This window comes from Schistocerca serialis, chromosome 3 (genome assembly GCF_023864345.2).
Source record: "Schistocerca serialis cubense isolate TAMUIC-IGC-003099 chromosome 3, iqSchSeri2.2, whole genome shotgun sequence".
NCBI classification, from domain to species: Eukaryota; Metazoa; Arthropoda; class Insecta; order Orthoptera; family Acrididae; genus Schistocerca; species Schistocerca serialis.
Genome location: NC_064640.1, coordinates 570,825,605 through 570,853,049, shown reverse-complemented (window position 1 = coordinate 570,853,049; position 27,445 = coordinate 570,825,605). Strand labels below are relative to the sequence as shown.

Sequence of the window (27,445 nt, the reverse complement as noted above, 5' to 3'; positions counted from 1 at the left end):
ATATGTTGTATGGTTTCTAGCAAATGATTGTGCCTAATTTTCTTCCCTGTCATTGTCTACTAGAAGCTTTTACTACTGAGCTTCTTAGTGATGAGACATTAATAGGAACAGAAAAAAAATATTTTATTTCCAGTTTATGTGTTATATCCCTCCAGTTTGCTTTTATTTTTTGCCTATTTCAGAGTTATTTTTGGTCAATTTTTGTGTTATTTTCTGCCTATTCTTGCTTTATGTTGCCAATTTTGGTATAAGTTTGTGATGGCTAATTTTGGAAGTACTGTATGTTCCTATTTTTGCCTTATTTCTTTTCAATGTTACATTGAAAATTAAAACAAACCTACCAGTTACATTATATTTATTGACATCACATCACGTTTATTTATGTTATTAAAAATGAAGCAATTTGTATTAAAATCACTAAATCTAATCAGTTAAAAATGTTGGTAATCATACACTGTTGAAAGTTTTCGAAACAAAGCACTGTCATAACTTCAAAGTTCTCTTTCGAGACTTTGTGCCTTTAAACTGTCAATACTTCACTATAGTGTGAAAGCAGCTGTCCAAAGTAAAAATTTGAACTTCAGAGACAAACTGCCTTCAGCACAGTACTGACATTGGACAATATCCACATATCCTGCTGGCATGGAAATTTGCTTTTCCACTAAATTATAAGGGATGTGTATCCACCAGAATGTCTTTACATGGCTGAGCCCTACCTTTCTAGGTATGCATATCTGTTTGACATAGCAGCATTAATAGAGCTCATTGTTGAAGAGCCCTTTGTTGAAGCAAGAACCTAGAACTGTGAACACAGACTTAATACATGAATCTGTTTCCATAAGAGTTGTTAGTGTAATTTGCAGGTGCAACCCAATGCATTTCAGCATTCCCTCCATCTCTTTCTGAAGTATTTGTTCCAATACAGTAAATGTTTTAACAGTCAACATCACATTTCCCAATATTTTTGTGAAACAAATCATACCAAGAACAATACAGTTTGGGAGATCTTTAATGTTGTGCATCAGTTATACTGCATGTTTTTGTAGTTCAAAAGTATACTATGGCCCCACAAACACACAAATCACACCATACCCACTTGGTTTACTTGTCAGCCAGTCACAGCTCAGGACACATGATGTCACGCAGATGTGTTTCTGGTGGTAGAACATAACACTGGGAATATTCATTTCAGTGTTTGTTCAATGTTATTTTGTTCTATTTATCAATGAAGTCTGTGGTGACAGCATGATCTATTACCTAGGCTAGTCCTTATGACAGGTCGAAAGCAAATATAGTTTTGTTTGTGTGATGATAACCAGTATTGTGGAATAAAGTTTACGCTGACTGACTGCAATCCCAAAATCTCTTCAAAGAATATTATTTCCTTGTCAAGAAATCAAGTTATGACTCATCAGCTAAGTTAATGGGCTTAAATTAACTGAGGCATGCTGTTTCAGTTTATATTGTATACAGCATGATGTCAAATTAATTTTATCAGATTAATACACATAGGGTCAAAATAAAGATGCATGTTTCTTGATTTATAGTTTGCATTTATTGCCACAGAACCTAGTCAGTGAACCCAGTCCTTGTGTGTCATCTCCCACAATTTCATTTGCAAAAAAATATGAAGGAAATGTTCATAAGAACTTCGACTGTACAATACAAAAATGACAGTTTCTTCAAGTTATTGCTGACAAAATTTACCACACTACAGTCTATTTTTTGCCCCATGAAATTGATCAGTAGAGACAAAAGCTTTACTCTAAAAATGGTGATGGCATTGTCATACTTCATGCAGAAGGCACAGTCAGGCAAAGGACAGCACATGCTATTACACATGCTTGAAAGCTTAACGTTCCCTGTTATTTTATCATGTTCCATGATCTCTCTGTGCTAAATGATGTCATTATGCACCACTCTTCACTACATAGTGACCTTTTGGTCCACTAAGAGGTCTGTATTTTGTAAGAGCAGAACAGGTTCTTTATTATTTTCCATTATATGGTATATACTTTGATTAAAATAACTTTCTGATTGACGTTTCAGTGAGTTGAGTGGTATAGTGCAGTGACAAGCCCATCGTAATTCCTTCTCGAGTGCAGCATGTTTGCTGTGTTGCTGATTTTATTGGCATGTGCAGAGCTTCACCAGGGATGGCTGGCTGTAAGCAGGCAACGCAGACCCATGACTGCAGTCTGTCAGTCACAAAGTAATTTTAGTTGAAGTGTAGTAATATGTTTGTGGTGAAAGAGCCAGTGACATGGGTGTCATGTGACAGCTTGGGTGTCTGCACAATTCCATTGAGGTTTTCTCTTCTGTGCAAATGCTCTTTTGCAGTTGTGAGAGTTCTTGTTCTAACAATTGTACCTATCCAGAGTACTTTTAGGTGAGTGGATATTTACAGTGCTGCTACTTTGTGTTAATTTGTGAATATTTATTTATTTATTTCAGAGATCTGGTTGTACTTTTGGTACTAATGATGAAGAAACCAAAAGAAATGTTACAAACGACACACAAACAGAAGATAATGTGAGTACTGATCTAGCCACACAGCATTAAACTTTAAACAAACAGCTAAATTGTACAATAATCTTGTTTCTCCTTTGAATTTAATACCTGATGAACCATATGTTACACAGTCATAATTTTTATTATAGTTAGACCTTTACTTATGAAAATGCTCTGTAATATTGCAGTGAACATTAACAGTGCTTCCTGACTACTTACAAATCACACTGATGCTAACAGGGTGTACCTTTGACAAGGTTATGGCATTTTCCTTCCCCCATCCTCTTTTTGTAATGATTGTACCTGTGTCCAGAGCACTCTTAGGTTAATGGATATCTACAGTGCTGTTACTTTGTGTTCATTTGTGAATATTTCTTTATTTCAGAGATCTGGTGTCAATGTTGAAGTTATGGGGGAAAATGCTATAAACCATGAACAAACTGAACATAATGTGAGTATTGTTCTAGTCATACAACACTGAACTTTAAACACACAGCTAGCATGTACAACGGTCTTATTTCTCCTCTGAATTTAATACAGTTTAAACCGGTCCTTCATCTCAAATTACTTAGACATTGTAGATAACTCTTCACATCAGCGTCAAGATGTAAGTCAATATCTTTGAAAGGACATGAAATAAAATAAAGGTGTAAGTTCAGTTTTGGAATGTATGATACTTTGTTGTAAACAGTATTTTTCATCTATATTGTTTTGCACACTACTAATGATTAATCTATTTAGCAATATAAGGTGATGCACATCTGATTATTGGAAGATTATGTTCATGAGTCATGACAGATGCTGATACCATAGTAGTCTTTGTTAAAACTACATTTACAAGGAAAGTATATATGAAGGGCTACTCTGAATATTTTGAAAAAGTGTCAGAAATAGATACTTTACAAAAACTTATTGTTACATGTCATAAATGTACTTCCTTTCTAGTTGTGTGCTCTTGGGCATTCTCTAAAACGACACAGTGAAATACTTTAATAAATTCTTACTTGAGCTGGTTGTTTAAAAGTCTACAGGGAGATGTAGATGCTTATGGTGCCTTGAAATGATTATCATATATAGGGTGGGCCACTGGTAGCTACCAACACCCAGTCTGACAAGAGGGCTCGTGTAGCCAGTCGTCCTGACTCAGGAGCGAAATCTAAGGGTATCATGTCTAGTAACAGAACACATGCTGGCAGTCAGAATTTGTTTTTAATTGTTAAAAGGAAAGAGGGCAGCTTTGAGAAAGTTTCACCTTCCTATATTCAAAAAGGGCTAGAGGGCTTTGCTGAAAGTTGAAAATCTGCTAAGCGATTGCGTAATGGGACGCTGCAGGTGGAAACTGCTGGTTTCCTATTAAGCTAAGAATCTGCAGAATGTGCAATCCGTTGGGGAATATGCCATCGAAACTGAGCTGCACACCACCTTGAGTGATAGCAAAGGTGTTGTGACATGCAGGGATATTCCCAAAGAGGAACTGAAAGATGAGTGGGCTCCAGAAGTAATAGTTGACATGCAAAATATCATGAAGAGGGTGGATGGGGTTCTTGTTAAGTCTGACTCCTTTATCCTGACGTTCAGTAGCATGAAACTCGCTGAGCATATTAAGGCAGGTTTCCTTCGCTTAAGTGTGCGGCCTTATGTACATAACCCAATGCAGTGATTCAAATGACAGTGCTTTGGGCATAATACTCTTGGGTGTCATGGAGAAGTTACTTGTGGCAAGTGCGGTCAGGAAGGTGTCCATTGTTAGTCTCCATTGAAGTTTGTGAATTGCTCTGGACCTCACCCTGTCTGGTGTCAGGAGTGCAGTGTGTATCTGGAAGAATGGAAGATACAGGAGCTTAAAACTATGAAGCTCATCCCCTATGGGAGGCAAAAAACTTATGGAAAGCCATGCTGCACCCGTGTTTTGCTACCTCCTTCACTTCAGTTGTTAAACAGCCAATGCCGGAAAGCTAGTGCTGCTACAAAAACGGAGGCTGCTAATGTCAGCACTAGTACCTGTGTGTGTCCATGCACTTCTGCTACTGCGGTCGTTTCTAAGCCTGTCCCTCCCCAAAGAACTTCAGAAAAAGCTGTGGTTGCTGACATTGTGGCGCTCCCTACCCATCCAAAGGTTCCATCTGATATGCTGTACAATGCTGCCACACCCACAACTGCAGTAGTGGCTGCAAAGTCCAGGCAGGGGAAAAAAATCCAAGGCAAAAAGTCCAACACCGGTTGAACTGGGCAGAAAACAGCCTGACGTTCTTGAGAATGACCTCTCTGACGTCTCTCTTGAGTCTTCTTTAGAGGCTATGGAGCTTGATGTCGGATAGGGGCAACCATCTTGCTCCAAAACTGAGCTTCCACCCATTGTGGGCTCACCTCCCCATCAGAAAGTCAGGATGAAAGTACTACCCCAGGCACCCCCACCCCCCACCCCCGCCCAAATAGATGGCTCCTATTATACAAACATGAAAGGATTCAGGATGCTCATTGAGGAACTGAAACTCCTAATGCAGCAATGCCCTCTGTGCTTGTGTTTACAGGAAACACATTTCAAAGCATCTGATGCCCCTGCACTATGGGGCTATCGCTATATCACAAGGATGTCCTGACGGGGGCAGAGGCAAAGGAGGGGTTACCGTGTTTGTCAATTTTGTCAATAATGGGCACCACTCCTCTGCCCTTCCTCTGTATACCAACCTGCAAGCAGTTGCAGCTGAAATTTCTGCACGTTAGAGGCTTAAAGTTTGTTCTCCTTATTTACCTCCACAGGATGCAGTAGACTCTGAGGCTCTTGCGGATCTTATCACTGAGCTCTCCCGACCATTTCTCTTCCTGGGAGACTTCAATGCCCATCATGCCCTGTGGGGCTCAACATCTACTTGCTGTCGGGGTCGAGTTTTGGAAAGCCTCCTGACATCTCGAGAGCTGTGCATCCTAAATACTAGTACTCCAACTCATTTTTGTGCTGCTTCTGGGTCATTCTCAGCCATTGACCTACCTCTCTTCTGCCAGCCGCGGTGGCCAAGTATTTCTAGGCGCTTCAGTCCAGAACTGCGCGACTGCTACGGTCGCAGGTTCAAATCCTGCCTCGGGCATGGATGTGTGAGAGATCCTTAGGTTAGTTAGGTTTAAGTAGTTCTAAGTTCTAGGGCACTGATGATCTCAGGTGTTAAGTCCAATAGTGCTTAGAACCATTTTCTACCTCTCTTCCCTCCAGCCTTCGCCGACTCTGTTCACTGGGAGGTCATTGACAACCTTCATTCCAGCGACCACTTCCTAATCTGCCTTCAGCTACTTGAAGGTGTGTTGTAGGAACAGAAGCCACCAATATGGATAATTGGCAGGGCTAACTGGACACCGTTTGGCCAGTTGGCTGTGTTTGAACACCATGACAGCATCCAGGAATGGGTGGATCACATCACACGTGTTCCATCATGTTGCTGATGTATCCATACCAAAGTTTTTCGGCCCCCTTCAGATGCGACCTGTCCCTTGGTGGACAGAAGAGTGCCATTTAGCCATCCGGGACAGGCGTGTGGTGCTTCGACAGTTTAAATGCCGCCTGACAGCAGACAATCTCACACCATTTCGACTCGCGAGAGCCAGGGCTCGCCGCGTCATTAGAGAGAGCAAAAAGTGGTCATGGCATGAGTTCCTGAACTCCATAAATCATTCCAGTTGTTCCTCCAAAGTATGGGAAGCCATCCAGATGATTTCTGGTAAACACAGCCATTTACTGATAGCTGCAGTGCTGCACTAAGATTGCCTCCAAACAACACCTAGAGACATTGCTCAGACGCTGGCCGAGCATTTTGCACAAACTACTGCCAGTGCAAGCCAGGATCCAGCGTTTCATCACTACTGTGCGACTGTCGAGAGGGAAAAGTTGAACTTCAGATCCAACAGTTCTGAGGTCTACAACTCCCCTCATGGGAGCTTGAATCGGCACTGACTTCCGACTTCCAACACTGCACCCAGTCATGACCACATCTGGTACTGCATGCTTCGACATTCGCCGGCGGCATCAAAGGAAGTCGTCCTTGAATGTTTCAATCTAATATGGCAGACAGTCGTATTCCACAACTCGTGGAGGGAGGCAATTCTAATCCCTCTCCTCAAACCAGAAAAGGACTGCACATGACCCAGTAGTTACCGGAGTATCGCCTCAATGAGCTGTGTAGGAAAGACCCTGGGAAAGATGGTTAACTGTCATGTGGTCTGGCCGTTAGAGACCAGGTAACTCCTTAGCTGCTCTTGGTGTGGATTCCAAAAATTTCAGTCCACCGTCGACAACCAGACCCTCTTAGAGGTGGCTATTCAGCAGGCTTTCCTCGGTCAGCATCACTGTATTGGCATATTCTTTGATGTCAGTAAGGCATGCCATGCGATACTACTTGGAGACACTGTATTCCCATACAACTGCATCAATGGACCTTTGGTTGCCACCTCTCCATTTTAATTTTGTCTTTCCTGTTTCAGCAGTTTTTTAGGACCTGAGTTGGTGACACGCCGTCTGATCGATTTGAGCAGGAGAATGGTGTCCCTCAGGGCAGTGTTTTTTAAGTGTTACCCTCTTTTCTATAGCCATCAACTGTATCACATCTACAGTAAGGAGTCTTGTACAGTGCTCCTTATATGTGGACAATTTTGCTGTTTTCTGTTCCTCCTCCAGTGTTGCAACAGCGAGCCATCGGCTGCAACTTGCAGTGTGCTGCAAAGACAGGTTTTCAGTTTTCTGCTGGTAAGTGTGTGTGTGTGTGTGTGTGTGTGTGTGTGTGTGTGTGTGTGTGTGTGTGTATATGTGTGTGTGTGTGTGTGTGTGTGTTCATTTTAATCATTCTCATCATCTTTTTAATGTGCCTGCCTTGAATAGGGGGGACACTATCCTACATTTTAGAGACACAGTGTGATTTATGGGCTGCATTTTTGACTCCAGATTGTCATGGTTGCCCACATCTGCGAGACTTGAAAGCCAGAACCCTGAAGGCACTGAACATTCTCAAGTGCCTTAGCTGCAGGTCTTGGGGGAGGCGACAGGGCATGTCTCCTCCAGTTTTATCGGAATATTGTGCCTTCATGGCTGGACTACAGGTGCACGGTGTATGGGTCAGTGAGGCCCTCGTATTTGCAGATTGTTGATGCTGTCCACCATGTGGGGATTTGACTGGCCACGGATGCTTATTGGACCAGTCCCATACCCAGCCTCTGTGTTGAGGCCAGGGAACTACCACTTACCATCTGGCGGCAGCTCCTCCTGGTGCACCAGGTGTGGAAGTTTCTTGCAGCTCCAACTTCACCCGTTCACTGTTATTGTTGGTCATCCACCTTTGGACCGTCTTTTTTCCCACCGTCCCTGAGCCATGATGCCATTTGGGATTCATGTGCAATGTGTGCTGGAATCCCTGTATGGTCCAAATCCAGGGTTTTAACCACCTGCCACCCTGGTTACTGGAGAGGCCCAGAGTGATTTTTAGATTTGGTGGGGTACAAGAGAGATTGGACCCCTGCTTCCATTTTTAATGCAACATTTTCTACCATTTTATCTGAGCAGCACGACTATGTAGCTGTTCCTATGGGTGGGTCGAAACAGGGGTATTCTATTGGTTGCTTTGTTGTTTTTTTGGATTGTGTCCTCAATGTCCGACTGCCTCAGACGTTTACTGCCTTTGATGCAACAATTTCTGCGATCTTGCGGGCACTGGAGCAGATGAGACCCTCTTCCCGTCCTAAATTTCTTGCCTGTTCAGATTCACTAAGTGCTTTCACTCGTTGCAACATTTGTACCCAGCAACTAATATACTCCACATGATCCAGGATGCCCTCCTTCAACTACAACAACTGGGGAAGGAGGTGGCTTTCTACTGGGTTCTAGGGTACATGGGCATTGCTGGGAACAAAAAGAAAGATCTCGCAGCCAAGGAGGCGTGTCTTGATTCACAACTATTTCAGTGTGCCATCCCCCTGCACGCACTCACCTCACTGTTGAGCTCAAGAGTCTTACATCTGGGAGGATGAGTGGCTGGAAATTACTGGCAATAAGCCCTGTTTAGTTGAGCCCACAACGTGTGTGTGGTGTACTACTTCCAGTCACGTAGACGGGATGAGATTCTCCTCACTCGTCTTAATATAGTTCATAGGCCTTTCACACATGGTTCTTTGCTCTGTGGAGAGGACCCTCCAATGTGTGGTGCTTGTGGCATCCAGATCATGTTTTATTGGGTTGTGTTTTATTTTCTGACCAGCGTCCCATGGCTGACTTGCCTGTGGATCTGCCATCTCTTTTAGGAAATAATCAAACAAATGTGGTTAAAGTTTTAAAGTTCTGTGACTTGTCCAATGTTTTTACCAAGATCTTAGGGAGAGGGTCTTAATTTGTTCACAGGGTGACTGGCTCACCCGTATTTTACATAGGTGGCCAGCCAGTGACAATTTTCTGTGGCGTCCTTGACACTCCTTTCTCATTTTACTTATGTTTTATTTTCTTATGCAGCATTTTTCGTCGTTTCCAGCTTTCTTTACTTATATACTACCATTTTACAAATTTTGTCCACATTCGTTTCTTTTAATGTGTGTTAGGGTGCTGATAACCTCGACATTGAGTGCGCCCCCCCCCCCCCCCCCCCGCCCCCCCACACACACATGCACGCACGCGCACGCACCACGAAGCCTCTTTCAGATTGTCAGGTGCTGCTAAACTGTCTCACTTGAGTACATGGCATCTCCATCTCCTCACTGGTCATTCGACATCTGATGCTGTTTTTGCTGTTGTATACTATAAGACTAGTAAGTTTTAGTAAATAAACTAAGCATGAATATAAGGAGTAGGATAGAGTGCTACTTACCGTAAAGATGACCTGTTAAGTTGTGGACAGGCACAATGAAAAGACTGCTACACATGTAGCTATCAGCCAAAACCTTACTCAGCAAAGAAAACATACACACATTTACGCAAGCACACACACCTCACACACACTCGGCCACCACCACTGGCAACTCTTACTGGAATTCTGATCAGAGCTGTCAATGGTGGTGGCCAAATGTGCATCAGGTGTGCTTGATTGTGTGTATGTTTTTTGTTTTTTTTTTTTGCTGAGGAAGGCTTTGGCCGATAGCTGCATAGGTATGTTTTTTCATAGTGCCTGTCTGCAACTCAACGGGTCATCTTTACTGTGAGTAGTAATCTATCCTATTCCTTGTATTGTTGTTATTCCAGCCTGGAGTTTGCATTGTTTAAATGATACATTAACATTCTTTATGTGCTCCAGTGATTGTTCTACCTGTCACAGAGAATTACAACTAGAATCATTTTCATACCTGCTGGTTGTGTATGTGTACGAAGTTATGTTGACATCTGGGTCTTCTGGGTGCTTCAAATTTTTGTCAGACAGTAATCACCATAACTGTTAATGCATTTATCCCATTGTGACATAAGGCAATCAGTGCCTTTCTGGAAAAATGGTAACTGTTGCCTATGAAACCGTGATTGTACCCAGGTGTGCACCTCTTCATCTGAAGCCAATAGGCGGCCACAAATGTCTTTCTTCAGGCCTTCAAAGATTTCCCAGTCAAACTGCTGCAGTGTAGTCAAAACAACCTTAGCAACATGGGGCAGACATTGTCTTGCAACAGAATGATGGCGTCCATCAACATTCCTGGACATTTGGACTTGATGGCATCCTTCATTGAATGCACAGCAGTTCATGGACACTTTGCAGGAATGTAGTGCACCAAGTTCAAGGGCCCAAGAATATTGATGGACAGCAACACTCTGTTGCAGAGTAATCCCTGCCCACATGTTGTCAATGTTGTTTCGACTATGCTGCAATAGTTTCATTGGAAAGCCGTTACACATCCACGTACTTTTTTCCCCCTTGTCTCAATTTCATTTGACTGCCCTTTTATAAGAAGGCATCAGATCAAGACTGCTAGGTGGACAATGAAGAGTCTCGATTTTGGACATATAGGAAATTCTCCTATGTCTCAGTTACTATTGGTGCCTTCTTAAAGTGTGTTTCCAACAGTGTGTTAAACCTGTAACATTCCGCTACTGAACTGTGTGTGCCATCTAGTATCTCTCTCTCTCTCTGTCACACACACTCACACACACACACACACACACACACACACACACACACACACACTAGTTGTTTAGGTGATAGCCTCTCTGTGAACATATGAACTAAAGCATGCCAATTTCTTCTATCATGCACTACTTTCTGCAGACTTTCCAGGTTGGAACCCATTACTTCTGTGATTCCATCAATCCATCTCATTCTTTGCTACCATTTTCTTGTTGTTCCTTCAATCTTCCCTAGCACTCAGGTGTTTTCCAGTGAATCATGCCTTATCATGATATACCTGTAATATGTCAGTTTTAATTTCAGTATCAGACCTTTCGAGGAACAGTCTGGTTTTATTTGTTGCAGTACTGACCTATTCGTTTTCTTTGTGGTCCATGGAACTCTGAAGAGTTTCCTCCAACACTACAATCAAAAGAAGTCTATTACACACCATTCAGTCTTTCTTATGGTCCAGTTCTTACATCCATACATCACACTGGAGAGACAATAGCCATTACTATATGGATTATTGTTGTCTACTCCTTAAAACGTTCTCAAGGTTGGATATTGCTTTTCTGCCAAGTAACAAGAAATTACAAAAAGTATAACACTATAGCAAACTCATCCGACTGTGGTGTGGGTTTAGTGTTGGTAAACCCAGCCATCGATGACAGTTTTTTGTTTTTCTTAAATATTATGATATGTCAAAAAGCTAGTATTTGGCTGTTTCAGGGCTGTGGGCTTGAGATAGCTGATGTAACTAAAGACAAAACTGCAGGGAACTGGGAAGCAACTGTTATCCCAAATCAACTTGGGGATGATGGGAATACTATGTTTATGAATCTATCATCCAATAATCAGTACATATTTCTGCAATTATATAAGCTACTCTTAAGGTGTACCAACTACAGATGTATCCTGTGAAACACATATTTCCATAGGTTTCAAATCAAGTAATGCTGTGAAAAGGATTAGAAAATATCAGATTCCACAGAGCATTTATGAAGCAAGGCAGTTGGTGAAGAGAGAGATTTCAATTCGAAAGTGCAACTTCCCTGTCTCCAAGCCGGCCGCTGTGGCCAAGCAGTTCTAGGCACTTCAGTCCAGAACCGCACTGCTGCTACGGTCTCAGGTTCAAATCCTGCCTCGGGCATGGATGTGTGTGATGTCCTTAGGTTAGTTAGGTTTAAGTAGTTCCAAGTCTAGGGGACTGATGACCTCATATGATAAGTCCCAGAGTGCTTAGAGCCATTTTGAACCCTGTCTCCATCTGGGAACTGAATTCTGCACTTCTGGTGTCATTTAACCGCTCCTAAAAATTCAAGTACAGTGCAGAGTTTAGACAATAATGTGAAATAAATTCTTATATCTATTTGTGTGTGTGTGTGTGTGTGTGTGTGTGTGTGTGTGTGTGTGTGTGTGTGTGTGTGTATGTGTGTGTGTGTGCAGTTGAATTTAATGTGAATCTTGTTGATGTATTAAAGTAAGTATTGAAACGAAGTTTCTATCAGTCATGGAAATTGAATCTACGTTATAGTGTTTATAGTTTGTTTCCAAAATATTGTGGTTTGCTGCAAAGCTGCCATGTTGATTGTTTCAGGGCACTGTTCCAGTTGCTGTTGATGTCATTAATGCTATTACTGAAATTAACCAGGATAAAACTCTCACCCCAAATCACCCTGAAGATGATGTAAGTTTCATATTTACGTCTATTATCATTTAAACAGTTAATATTTCATGAAAGGTACTTGAGTGTCTGATTTCAATCATGATAAAGAGTGGAACTGACTCTCTATGAGAACTACTCTTCAATGGGTAGGCTTACAGAACTGCTTCTAAAACCCCAATGCAGTACGTAGAGATGAGGTGGTAGACATCCTTATTGCTTCCCTTAATTCCGTTTTTCTTGTTCTGTGAAATTTCGGGGGAACTGCCAGGTGTCAGTATTAGCCTGAGTTAGTTAGTCAGATTTTCAGTGGATCATTTTGCACACTAGATTGTCAATGATGTGGAATGAGTCTATTGATATTTACATCGCAAATTAATTTGTACGTATGGTTAAATTTTGAACATTTCTAAGGTTTTTTCCATTCTCTCTCTCTCTCTCTCTCTCTCTCTCTCTCTCTCTATTTCTAGTGGAAAAAAGCTATTCAGATATCAGTTAATAATTCCTACCCACCACCTTTTTCACATTACAGTAATAGAAATTCTTCTATGGAATAGAAGTTGTCAAGGAGAAACTTATTCAGTTTGTTACAAAATTTTATTTTGCTGTCTGTCAAATATTTTATATCACTGGGTAAGTGATGAAAACATTTTGTTGCAACATTGTGCATCCCTTTTTGTGCTAAAGACCACCTTAAGATGGAGTAATGAATGTCGTTTTTCTTTCTGGTATTTTAATTATGGACCTCATTATTCCTTTTGAACTGTAGTGGATTATTTACAACAAACTTCTTGATGGAATAAATATACTGTGAAGCAGTAGTCAGAATGCCCAACTCCTTAAACAGGTGCCGACAAGATGATCATGGGTGAATACCAGATAATATTCTTACAGCAAGGTTTTGCACAATGAAGACTGTTTCTTGAAGATGAGTTATCCCACAACATTATTCCATATGACATTACTGAATGAAAATGAGCAAAATATGTCATCTTACTGATTTGTCTATCCCCAAGATTTGCAATGATTGTATGTGCAAGTGTGGCTGAACTAAATTGTTTTAGGAGTTGTTTACCCAGTTTATTATTTCTTCACCATGTGTTACACTTATCATTGGTATAGTACCTCTAGATGTGCAGAAGTGAATGTGTTTTGTCTTTCTAAAATTGGGGTTGAGGCCGTCAATGACAGTTCTAAAAACTTTGTTCACCGTTTCTTCTGTTTCCATATGTATGCTTGGATTGATTACAATACTAGTGTCATCCGCAAAAAGAACTAATTCTGCTTGTTGTATACTGAATGGAAGATCATGTACACATATGAGGAACAGTACTTTGGGGAGCCCCATACGTGATTTCTTCCCAGTCAGAATTAAGTCCCTGGAATATATTGCTCGACTAACTAAGTACAACGTTCTACATTCTTTTGGTAAGATATGACATTATCCATTGATTGGGTATAACCTCAGTCCCATAAAAGTCAATTTATCTGGGAGAATTCTCTGACTCCTGCAACCAAATGCCTTAGAGAGGTTGCAGAAATTACCAATCAGTGGTATTTTATTATTTCATGTGTGTAAAATTTGGTGAGTGAATGTATAAATGGCATTCTCAGTAGAGCAACCCTTCTGAAGCATACTATTGTTGCTAAGGTGAGATACTATTCTAGAATGCTTCATCTTCTCAAAAATTTGGAATGTTGTCAACAGTGAAACGGGTTTGTAGTTACTGACATATCTCTTATCACTTTTCTTGAAGACGGATTTAACTACACATATTTCAGTCTCTCTGTAAAAATGTCCTGAGTTAGTGATGCGTTACATATTTCAGACAAGACTGGGCTTATTACATGGAACAAATTTTTAGTGCTCTATTGGAAACATCATCAAAAGCAGATGAACTTTTATTTTTGAGAGAATGTATAATTTTCTTAGTTTCAAAACTAAAAGTTTATGATCGAATTTTATGGAAGTTGCTTTTTCAACATACTGCTGGGATATTGCTTTTGAACTTTTTGTTCTTATATTTTCTACTATATTTAAGAAATGATTATTAAATGCATTTGCTACCCATGACTCATCATTTATAGCCCTTCTATTCAGTTCAGTAGTGATGTCATGTTCTGTGGCTGGTTGTCCTGTCTCTCATTTCACTACATTCAATATAGGCTTAAGTCTGTTGTCCGAAGAACTGATTTCTGACATTATGTGCAAGTTTTTTGATTATTTAATTATCTTTCTTAGTAATTTTGAGTAGTTTTCATAGAGTACAACTGCTGCAGGATCCCTACTTGTTCTTGCCAAAAGGTACATTTCACAACACACTTTAATCCCTCTAGTGATCCATTGTTTTTTATATGGCTGTTTAGTACCCTTTCTGATTAACTTATCTGGAAAGTTATTTTCAATTAATGAAATTTCGTGGAATAATGTATAAGCTGTCAATATTTTAAAATCTTGCATCGATCTGTCTTATTTGTAGCCAGTGTGTAATGAATTTGGCTTTGACATCTGAATGTCTAATGTTAAAATTCCTTCCTTCTTTCCTTATTGGAAGAGAGTGAATTTAATTTTGTGTGTTTGTTTTTGTAGTAACTGAATTTACTGTGATTCTTGTTGATGTATTAAAGTAAATATTGAAAGAAAGTTTCGGTCAACCATAGAATTTGAATCCATTACAGTACTTATAGCCTGTTTCCAAAATATAGCAGTTTGTTGGAAAGTTGGCATTTTGAATGTTTCAGGCCACTGTTCCAGTAGCACTTGATGCTGCTAGTGCTATTATTGAAAACAACCTGGAGGAAACTCTCATCCCAAATCACCTTGAAGATGATGTAAGTTTCAAATCTGAATCTACTATCCTTTAAACAGTTCATGCTTCAAGAGAGGTACTTGAGTGTCTCATTTCAGTCCTGATGAAGAGTGAAACTGATTTTTCTTTCTGTGAGAAGTAGAGTCTGCAATGTATAGACCTGCAAAAATTGTTCTAAAAGCCGAATGTATTACAGCATTTTGCAGGATGTTGAAAGTCATGGGAAAAAATCCTTATTGCTTTTATTAATGCAGTCTTTCTTGTCCTGTGAAATTTTAGGGGAACTGCTACATGTCTAGTATTAGCCTGAAATTTCACAGAATAATCTATAAACTGTGGAAACTTTAAACCTCACATTAATCTGTCTTATTTGAAGCCAGTGTCTAATACATTTGGCTTTGACTACTGAACATTAATATTCATTCCTTCTTTTCATATTGGAAGAGAGTGTGCTTAATGTGTGTGTGTGTGTGTGTGTGTGTGTGTGTGTGTGTGTGTTTGAAAATATATTATTAAAGGAAAGGTTCTGTCAGGCCCTGGTATGTGGAGTTAGTGATTTGGCAAGATTCTACAATACAGTATTACTAGCTGACAAAAAATGTTTTGTATTGTCTGAAAGCTAGCATTTTGTTGTTTCAGGGCAATGGTCCAGTAATCACTGATGTCACTAGTGGTAATATCGAAGACAACCTAGAAGAAGCTATAACGTCAGATGACGTCAGAGATGATGTGAGTATTGAATTTATCGATCTTACATTCTTTAAGCAGATCACACTTGAAGAGAGATCCTTGAGGCTTTAATTCCAACCTTACTGAAGAGTTCAACTGCCCTTTTTCCATGTGGGAGCTGAACTCTGCTTATTGTTAGTGAGTGAAATTGTGCTAAATATCCAAATGCACTACCGTGTGTTTCAGAACAGAAATAATGTTGTGGAAATAATCTTTTACTCAGCACATCATGGTGTTGCACTTAGAAGCTGCATCAGAAAAGTGTGGCCAACTGGTTTGTGATTAAAAAAAATTTTTTTTATTTATTGTCCTCTGAATCAATACTGTACATGACATGTACATGGTGATGCACAAACATACATTTGATGTTGGACATTTCAGTCCTAGATTCCAGGATACTACTGACCTGTAAGAGGTATTGATCTACTATTATAATTGTGACTGCTTGAGGTAACAATATGACAGACATTTCTGCATGGGTAACTTTTAAATATATTTTACAATGTTGAGGAGAGCTATGAATGTACTTGGAAGATTGATATGCTTTGGTAGCTCCACAAATCTAGCTTGCAGTGACATGTTTGCATCTTCATAAGATCCAAACTTTCATAATGATTTTTCAGTTATCAAGACAAGAATACACACACTGAACAGTAAAAAGCTAACCCTTGGCCCTCTGTTTCTAGTGTGATTATAGTTCATCGACAGTAAAATTCTCCCTTCGGTTTTCATTGTTTGTGATTAGCTTTCAAAAAGCTACTTCTCAGTTGTGACTGATGGTACAGTGATTGATGGAATGAGCAGCTAGCACTGATTTTAAATTTTTGTTCAGAAAAATTATGTCACTGTTAATTAGTCTATCACAGTCTTTCTTAAACTATTTTTGGTTCATACCGAGGCCACTGCTTGAGTTGACAAAGTTTGCTGAGGTTTTTATGTCCCATTTTTGGAAGTAACTTACACTGTTGCTGTGTGTTGAGGATTTTAATGTCAACATCCTCAGACGACTAAACACCATCAAATCTCAGATTCACAGATTGTGTGAAGCCAACTGAGAAAGCACCAGTTTGACAAGGTTTTTGCATGATCCTGGCATTCCATATCATCGTGTATCCAACAACTGAGTTGATAATTATGAATTACTAATTTCATACCTGTGGCTTTGCTCATGCGTGCATATGTCACATATATTGCATACATCTTCTTGTCCCACCTCTCCATGTCCATCTCCTCCTCCTCCTCCTCCTCCTCTTCTTCTTCCTCCACCTCTCTGTCTCCATCTCCTCTTCCCCCTCTCTCTGTCCATCTGCTCCTCCCCTCTCTCTGTCCATCTGCTCCTCCCCTCTCTCTGTCCACGTTATCACTCTCCCCCCCCCCCCAATCACTCTCTCTGTCTGCCTCTCCCCCCCCCCCCCATCCATCTCCTTCCCCCCTCTCTGTCCATCTCCTTCCCCCCTCTCTGTCCATCTCCTTCCCCCCTCTCTGTCCATCTCCTTCCTCCCCCTCTCTGCTCCCCCTCCCTCTGGCCTTCTCCTCCTTCCCCTCTAGCTGTCCAGCTTCTCCTCTCCCTTTCTCTCTGTATTCACCTCCTATATCACCCTCACTCCAGGGGGAAGCTTGGTGGTTCTTACCACTTAAATAAATCTCTCATATATTTTAAGCCAAATGACACACTGGTTAAGGCATTAGATTCTTATTTGGGACTAGCAATATTTGAACTATTTACAGTCATACTTACCCAGCTTTCATTGCTCGAAATCATCTTAGGTGAATGCCAGAGTCTTCCCATTAGCAGCCAGATATCAGTTCATTTTATGCAGCTTTGGCCAGATGTGATAAACTCTGATGTTAAATGACCTTGAAGTCATAGATGCATTAAACACTAATCTCTTTTCTTCCATGTCTATATGAAAACATTGAGCAGTAAGATAATTTGGCATTTATGAAAAGCATTGACATTGGCTCAGTTTCAAATAGTGCAGTTCATGACCTAAGTTCATGGCTTGTAGAAAATTAACTAACGCTAAATCTCAATAAGACTCAGTTTTTACAGTGTCGAACACACAATTCAACAAAACGTGATGTTTTAATTTCACAGAATGGGCCTATAATTAATGAAACCGAACAGTTCAAATTTCTAGGTGTTCAGATAGGTAGTAAACTGTCGTGGAAAGCCCACGTTCAGAGTCTTGTTCAGAGACTTAATCGCTGCAATTTTTACTATTCGAATGGTATCTGAAGTGAGTGATGGTTTGACCTGTCTACTTTGCTTATTTTCATTTGCTTATGTCGTATATTATATTTTGGGGTAACTCTTCCCATTCTAAAAGTATAGTTTCGTGAGATGCTGTTCTCAGTACCGTATGTAGAAACATCAGAATATGGAACAGTATGCAGAATCACAGGTTCCTCATTCTGTGAGGGAAGAAGAATTGATTTATAGGGGTTAGATTAAGGAAGGGGGACTGGTAGTTCATCAAAACCCCACTCTCCTGTCTAACATGAGTAACCCTCACCTCACATTGATTCAGGCTAACACGATGACATGACGACATAAGCCATCTGTCAACTTTTGTGATTATTCAAGACACTGAACTGCAATAGCCATTCTAATAGATGAATTAAATGAACAACTCATTATATTTTAAAATTAAAATTGACTTGATCATGGGAGTACATGTATTAAAAATGCCGACCTGTTTTGGTCAAGTAGTGACCGTCTTCAGGCCATATACACAATGATGGCAGCTGTTGGTGGTGAACAGAGCATGTATCATGGAGGCATGCAGTTGCCATTTTTAATAAATGTTTTGTTGCAGTCATGACTATTTTAATTTTAAAACGTTTTGTTGAGATCACTGTTTTACCTCCATAAAAATACTTTCAAAAGTTAGCTCACTATATCTCCAGTTAGTACGTTCATAGCAATAAGGACCTAACAGTACAGTTTTTTGAATTGTAAATTAGTGTTAACAGTTGTTATATGTCATTGTGGCTTAGTCGGTTAAGTGCTTTTATATGGTGGGAGAGATTCTATGCTTGAACCTAGTGTGAGTCGTGAGTTTTTTCTCCTTTAAGAGAAAAATGTTGCCAAGTTGCACTGTGGTAAGAAGTTCACATTAAACTCAATAAATTAATTTAAAGACTGGATCAGGAAGGCAAGGACATTCTGGAGGTAACAGCACCACTCCAGTGACAGCAGTTTCCATTTAACACAATGTTCTTTACATGTACATTGTTATTCTGCAAATCATTGTGAAATGCATGGCAGATTTACCATGAAATAATGTTTCTTCCCATTTCAGTCACATATAGAGTGCGGGTAAATGATTGTTTAAACACCTTTGTGCACGCTGTAATTAGTCCAATCTTGTTTTTGTGGTATCTGCAAAGTTATACATAGAGGACTGAAGAATATCTCTATATTCTTCACTTAATATTGATTCTTGAAACTTAATGAATAGGCTTCAAGTGTCTACCACTCCACCAATCCACATGTTTCACTATTTTGGCGACATTCTTCCACAACTCCAACAGACCTGTGATCATTTGTGCCATTCTTCTTTGTATATGTTCTGTAATATTTGGTAAGGCTCCCATACATTTTAACACTATTCTAAAATTTGACACTAGAGTGTTTGGCAATAATTCTCTTTTGTAGACATTTTCATTGATATTTTTGGAGCACTCTGCTTTTCAAATGTAGAATTAATTTCCATTTTGATTTGAGTTTTCAATTTTTTTTAAGGTTAAACACTCTAATCTGAAGCTCTATTACACAGTAATTGAGTTTTACTGGAAATGTCCTGCAATGTGTTTGTTATGAAATTTGTACACACAATTTTGGCACAATTTAATTCCTTTACAGGTACTGGCCACACAATGATTGAAAAAAAGTGGTGCTTCAGTGTGCACATGTTGGAAAACTTGCAAAACTCTTTCAGCACTTCTCACATATATGTACAAAATCCAATATTGTATATTACTGCTTTGAGGGATTACAGTATCTTCTCCTCTTCTTATGATCTTAGAACTAACTAATTCAGTTGAACATGAACTCTGCACGCCACAGTGTGACAGCACTTAACCAACTGAACAACAAGGACTTAGGAACTGTAAACACTAATTTACCATTCACAAATCATAATGTCAGATTCTTTTCATAAAGCTGACAGGTTCTCACTTGCAAAGAAACAAATTGCAATGAACACACCAATTGAAGGTATAATGAGCTGCTCCTTTAATTCATCTGCTAGAATGACTACCACAATTTTGCATATCATATGTTCACGAAAGTCGATACATGACTTTCATCATTTTCAATTTAGCATGGACACATCATAATTATGTCACATTCATTTGAAAAAAAAGCTCTTTCCCTGAAGAAACTTTGGGTTCGGAAATCAAGGAATACTGTTGCTTATTTTTATGTTTTCACCTCAACAGTATTGAGAATTACACCACTTGAAGGAGACTACTATCCAGTGTGCACCTGAATGTAGGTGTTCTGTGAATATAACATTTCTTTTATAATAACTGAAGCAGAAGAAATGAATTAAAATTTGTGCTATGCCCGGGACTCGAACTTAATTCATTTCTTCTGCTTCAATCATTATCGTAGATAATGAAGAGACTTAAATGTCTCAGGGAAATATTTAATTATTTCTTTTATCCTAACAATGTAAAATCCAGGATAGAATGTGACAATATTGTGAAAAGGATAGATGCTACTTACCATATATCATAAGTGAGCTTTCGACCAACAAGGTCTTTGATGGAAACACACACACACACACACACACACACACACACACAGAGACACAGACACGACGACAGTTTCTGGCTGCTGGAGGCCAGGCCTCAGCAGCTAGAGACTTTGGTTTTTGTGTGTGTGTGTGTGTGTGTGTGTGTGTGTGTGTGTGTGTGTGTGTGTGTGTGTGTGTGTGTGTTTTCTATTTCTGATGATGGCCTTGTGGCTGAAAGCTCACTTTCTGACAGTCCTTTTGTTGTGCCTCTCTGCGACTCAACATCTCTGCTATATGGTGAGCAGCAACTATCCACGTCATAATATTGTCACATTCTTTTATACTAACATTTTAGAACCAATGATACAGACACTTTTGTTCATAGTGGGCAATGTACCTGATCTTGAAAATTTCTCGGGTATTCAGCTGGGTAGCGTCATCCAAAAGGCGCGATATTTCGGCAAGCCGACTTCTTTCCATCTTCAGGCGTTCTTGGTGTCTGATTGATCTCTGATGGATGCCGACTTTATATAATCGCCACCCCTCTCCCGCAGCCTCCGTCTGGGCACCTCAAAGCAGTCCATGGCCAGTGGTGGGGGAAGGGCGGTCCTGGGTGTTGGGGGAAGCGCGGCGCCCCACAACAATTCATGGGCCGCAGTCCTTCCGCGGCTATGGCCGCTTGCGGAACTCTACCATCCTGGTGACAATGCTTCTTCTTCTTCTTCTTCTTCTTCTTCTTCTTCTTCTACTACTTCTTGTTCTTCTCCTCCATTTTCTTCTTCAGGTGTCATGACAGGAGCGGATTTCCATGTAGACTGTCGTGTTTTAATCATCCAGAAATGAAAGCTGGTTGTTTTCTTCTACCTCCATTGTGAACTTGATATTCTGGTGCAGTGAGTTCAGATGCTGCAGAAAGTCTTGGAGGCATTGTTGTCCGTGCGGCCAGACTACGAATGTATTGTCTACATATAAAAAAAAAGTAAGAGGGCTTGTAGGCTGCTGACTCAAGAGCTTCATCTTCAAAAGCCTCCATAAACATATTGGCCACTACTGTTGATAGCGGACAGCCCATCGCTACTTCATCTGTTTGTTCGTAGTAGTTCCCATCATACAGAAAGTATGTTGACATAAGTACGAATTTGAAAAATTTCGTTACTGATGGGCCGAATTTTTCTCCTACGATTCTTAGGTAGTCTCTTAGAGGTACCCTTGTACTTTTTTTGATATGTAGATGATACATTCACAATCTGGCTGCACGGACAATGCCTCCAAGACTTTTTGCAGCATCTGAACTCACTGCACCAGAATATCAAGTTCACAATGGAGATAGAAGAAAACAACCAGCTTTCATTTCTGGATATGCTCGTCAAGCGAAGACCAGATGGCATACTAGGACGACAGCGTCTATCGTAAGCCGACACATACAGATTTGTACCTGCATGCCTCCAGTTGTCATGCTCCTTCACAACGAGAGGGTGTTCTAAGCACACTGGTGCACAGAGCACGCTAAATCTCGGACTGTGACAGCCTAGCAGCTGAATTGCAGCAATTGCAGGCGGTGTTATGCATGAACAGTTACAACAACCAGCAGATAAAATGCCCCTTAAGACCGAAGAAGCAGAGACCGCAGCCTTCTGAGGACAAAGACAAGCCGGTTGCAACAGCAATCGTACCATATGTGGGGAACACATCGGCAAAGATCAGCAGAATACTCAGAAAATATAATGTCAAATGCATGTTTCGCCCTCCATCCAAAATGAAAACCTTATTATTATCAGTCAAGGACGACTTAGGACTCCGGAAACTGGGAGTTTACAGCATCCCTTGCCAGCGCGGGAAAATGTATATAGGCCAGACCATACGGACGATACAGGAAAGATGTAGTGAACATAAACACCACACAGACAATGCACAGCTGACGCAAGTCCGCCGTCGGAGAGCACTGCATCTCACATGGACATGACATGAACTACGATGGGTGTTACAGCAATCGAACACCTTCTGGGATTGTCTCCTCAAAGAGGCAGTGGAGATCCAGCTGCATGACAAACTAATAAAAATAAAGACAGTGGTTTCCATTTAAGCAAAGCCTGAGATCCAGCTTTGAGTATGATTAAAACACGACCACAGTCTACACAGAAATCCGCTCCTGTCAGGACACCAGAAGAAGAAGAGGAAGAAGAAGAAGAAGAAGCATTGTCACCAGGATGGCAGAATTCCGCAAGCGGCCGTAGCCGTGGAAGGACTGCGGCCGATGATGTGTCGTGGGGCGCCATGCTTCCCCCACCACCCACCGCCATTCTTCCCCCACCACCGGCCGCGGACCACTTGGAAGTGCCAAGACGGATGCTGCGGGGGAGGGGTGGAGATTATATTAAATCGACATCCATCAGAGATCAATCAGACACCAAGAATTCCTGTAGATGGCAAGAAGTCGGCTTGCCGAAATATTGCGCCTTTTGGACGATGCTACCCGGCTGAATACCTGAGAAATTTTCAAGATTTTTGTTCACCGGGAAAACCTCAGGTCACACATCAATGTATCTGATATTTCCAAATTTTGTCATTGCTTCAGGAACAAAAATTTGTTATTGGAAAATACTAACCAATTTAGAGCTGAATGTCTACACTTTCCCACCTCTACATCCATGCTCTGCAAACTACCTTATGATGTGGTGGAAGGTGCTGTGGTGACTCCTTCTATTCGCCTCCAACTTTAGCAGCAGCCGACGGGTTGTGTTGACTGAAAACTAGTGATCAGCGTAGTTTGTGCTGGATGAAATACCACCGCATCTCCCCAGAACCCTTGCTGGTCACTTCCGCTGGAGGTAGATCTTAGTTTACCACACTTTCCAGACACCTTGCATGCTGAACCATTGCCTGAGAAGTCTCTTCTTCTGCTTCGATGAAGCAACACCTCCCGGCTGTGCTCCTGGCAGCCCGTCCTGCGCAACGTCAAGTGGCTCTCATTGTTGCCTGCCACACTTCTCTGGAGTATGTGTGGACTGCAGGATTTTACAATTGCATCCAGTGCCATTATTTTGTTGTGGTTTGATTAACAAGAGGACTGCTACCATGTCTTCAGCTCCACCTTCCTGAGCTGCTTTCCCTCCTTGAGGGGATACCCTTGACTGTACATAGCCTGATAGCCTGATGCCAGGCGTCTGGTGACTGGTGACCCCCCCCCCCCCCCCCTCTCCATTATTCGCACCTGGAATACCATGTGCAGTGTGGTGAAGTGTAGAGTGCACCAGGAGTACCATTTGGGTTTATTACCATTCCAACCCCAGCCGTTTTGGCGTCCCTTTACTGCTAAGTGTGCCACTGAAGTGGGTGTTCCCGCACTGCCCAGTGGCGCAGTACAAAGTACTGGAAACCATTCGTAGCCACCCTGTTCAAAGATTCCACCATGAGCGAGGACCTCCCTTGATTCATAAGTAGCACCTCATTAAATTTTACCCTAGCTGTTTGCTTTTTGGAGTAACATCCCTGAACCAGCTGCTGTGCCTCTTCCAGGACACCCCATTATTTATTGTTATCTTTTTTAATTAGCATGTATGCCCCTCAGGAGCGTAGAAGGGAACCTAATTCATTGCTTCAGCACTTGGTGTGCCATTGTCACTTCCCCATTTTCCTGTTCCAATTGCGTGTGGTTAACAAGAAGAACAGGTTCTGATAAGCCTCTGCATGGACTTGAATCTTTAATTTTATCTTCACAGGCTTCTTACGAGAGATAAAAAAAGGAGGAAGCAATATATTGGTTGACTCTTCTAGGAACGTACATTCTTAGAATTTTAACAGTAGACCAAACAGTGATGCAGAATGCCTCTCATGCAGCATCTGCCACTGGAGTTGACTGAGCATATCTGTGATGCTTTTGTGATTACAAAATAGACCTGTAATGAAATATGCAGCTCTTCTTTGGACCTTGTCTATTGCCTCTGTCAATCGTATCTAGTGTGGATCCCAGACTGACAAGCAGTATTCAAATATTAATTGAACAAATGTTTTGTAAGCTACTTCCATTGCTGATGGACTACATTTTCTGAGGATTCTTCTAATGAATCTTTTTGGCATTTGCCGTACCCGCAGTTAATTCTATGTAGGTGTTTCACTTCAAATCACTCCATACACGTACTTCTAAATATTTTATGGAAGTAACTCCTTATAGCGATTGTTCTGCATCATACAGTAAAAGGGTCTCTGTCTGAGTATTTGTAATATGTTATATTTGTTTGTGTTGAGAGTCAGTTGCCACTCCCTACACCAAATGTCGATCCTGTGCAGGTGGAGCAGGGTAAGCCTGCCTAAGGACAGTAATTACAGGACTAGGGGTGGCCTGGGTGAAAAAGGAATAGCAACTGCACACACAAATGTGTTTTGTGGTGGTCCTGCAGCACCATGACCAGTCCTGGGTTAATACTGCTGAGGACTGTGAGAACACTGAGTCAGCCAGGCAGATGCTGACTAAAATGAAATCTCATATGAGTTCAGTGCCTGTTGCTACAGCTGAGAGATGGAGATACACTAGACATGACCTACACCTCAATAGAAGAGGGAAAGATAGTTTGGTTGAGCTTCTTGCAGGTAATGTACAAGAGGCAGATAATATATGGGAGGCCACACAAAGTAAGGTCTTTGTGATTACTGGTGTCAGAGGGGTAACCTTTTTATATTAGGATCAGGATTCAGGCACCCTATTTTGAAAGAAGTCAGAATAACAGAAGAGCCTCACAAAATGCTTAAGAATGCACAGAAAAGTAAGGTTAGCTTATTTCATCCATATTTTAGAGGGAACTGAGTAATAAGGTAAAAGAGCTTCTTGTCTGTTTGGAAAATTGAGAGAGCTCTGAAATTATAGATATCCTGTGCCTATCTGAGCACTACATAACGACAGGATTAGATAAGTTGCGTAGGAAAGACTACAACTAGCAGCTTACTCATGCAGAACTAATATGGGAAAACGAAGATTTATGACATAAATCAAGATGGAACACAAGTTCAAAAACATTGTGAAACTTAAATTTTCTACTGATCAGTACACAGGTGTATGTGGTTGGGAATTAATACTAAAAAATATCACTTTTAATTGTAATTGTGTATAGGTCTCCACTTGGAAATTTTGAAATGTTTATGAGGCATCTGGATTCCGTACTAGGCTATCTGTCAGACAGCAGCAACAGTTAATAGTCTGTGGTGACTCCAATGTAGATTTTATAAAGGATTCTGATAGAAAAAATGATTTGGAATCCTACAATTTGAGCTCAGTGATTAAGTTTCCAACGTGGGTGGATAAAGAAATTTGGATCCTAATTGATATTATTTTCTTTGATGAAGCTCAAGGCAAGAAAATAACTGTTTACCCAGTAAAAAATGCTCTCTTTGAACATGATGCACAGTTAGTTAGGATAAATAAAATAGTGCCCTACAGTATGGAAACTTTTAAGTGGAAATCAGTTAGAATAATTAATGACTCCAGGACATAGGTTTTTAAGCATACTTTATAAGAGATAACCTGGGATTGAATTTGTAATGAACCAAATGCTAACATTAAATGCAATCTTTTCCATGATAAATTCATATCATTATTTGAAAGGAAATTAAACAGCCATATAAAAACCATGGATCAGTAGAGGGATTAAAGTATCTTGTGAAAGGAAAAAGGAAATTTATCTGTTGGCATGACCAAGTACAGATCCTGCAGTAGTTGCACACTACTAAAACTACTCAAATTTACTAAGAAAGGTTATTAAAAAAGAAATTAACATACACATTATGACAGAAATCAGTAATTCAGGCAACAGAATTAAGGCTATGTGGAGAGTAGTGAAATGAGAGACAGGACAGCCTGCCACAGAACAGGGTAACAACACTATTGAAATGAATGGAAGGGCTATAAATGACGAGTCACAGATAGCAAATATACTTAATAATTATTTCTTAAATATGGTAGAAAGTATAGGGACAAACAGTTCTAAAGAGAAAACACTGCAGTATGTTGAAAAAGAATCAGTCATAAAATTCAATCATATGAATGTAACACCAACTTCTCCTTCAAATATTAAGAAAAATTAAGCATTGCAGATGCAAGACATGTCTCATACATCCTCCCACCACCACCTACTCCATTCTGGTCACAAGCATCACCTATCCCATCAGAGTCAGGACAACCTGTGAAATCAGTCATGTGATCTACAAGCTAAACTGTGAACACTGTGCTGCTTTCTACATGAGCATGACAACCAACAAGCTGTCTGTTGGCATGAATGGCCACCAACAAACTGTGGCCAAGAAACAGTTAGACCATCCAGTTGCTGAGCATGCTGCCCAACATGATGTTCTTCATTTCAGTTCCTGCTTCACAGCCTGTGCCATCTTAATCCTTCCTACCAACACCAACTTTTCTGAATAGTGCAGGTGGGAACTCTTCCTGCAGTATACCCTTGTTCCCATAACCTCCTGGCCTCAACCTTCGGTAGTCATTGACCTTTACGTACCTATCCCCTTCCCTGTCCCGATTCCAGTATTACAGAGCTGCACAGCCTTGTATTCCACCAACACGCCACAGTCTTTCTGCTTCTCTTCTTTTCTGCTCCTACCACCATCCCCCACCCCCCCCCCCTCCTCCACCCCCACCCCCACCCCCACCCTCCATTGTAGCATCCTGACTGCGACTACCTGCCGTACCCTCTCTCCACCTTGTCCCTGTATGCTCTCACAAGCAGCACATTACTGTCCTCCAGCCCTGCCCTGCTATCCCTCCCCTTTGAAACCACCACCTTACCCCCACCACTCAGTTTGCTTCACCCGTCATGTGCTGTTGCTCACCATCTGGCCACAGCAGCCAGGGACAGTGGTCATGTGTGCACAAGTTGCATTCGCATGAATCTCTCTCTCTCTCTCTCTCTCTCTCTCTCTCTGTGTGTGTGTGTG

The 27,445-nt window shown here is 40.9% G+C and overlaps 1 protein-coding gene across 1 annotated transcript in view; it reads left to right on the top strand.

Annotated features, from left to right (window-relative positions):
• Window positions 1–27,445, top strand: part of LOC126470462 (microtubule-associated protein futsch-like) — a 525,429-nt gene that overhangs the window by 142,720 nt on the left and 355,264 nt on the right. Inside the window, exons 4-8 of the mRNA XM_050098320.1 lie at window positions 2,455–2,532; window positions 2,897–2,962; window positions 12,163–12,252; window positions 14,971–15,060; window positions 15,678–15,767. Of these exons, the coding sequence (XP_049954277.1) occupies window positions 2,455–2,532; window positions 2,897–2,962; window positions 12,163–12,252; window positions 14,971–15,060; window positions 15,678–15,767 (414 nt within the window). The remainder of the gene's footprint in view (window positions 1–2,454; window positions 2,533–2,896; window positions 2,963–12,162; window positions 12,253–14,970; window positions 15,061–15,677; window positions 15,768–27,445) is intronic.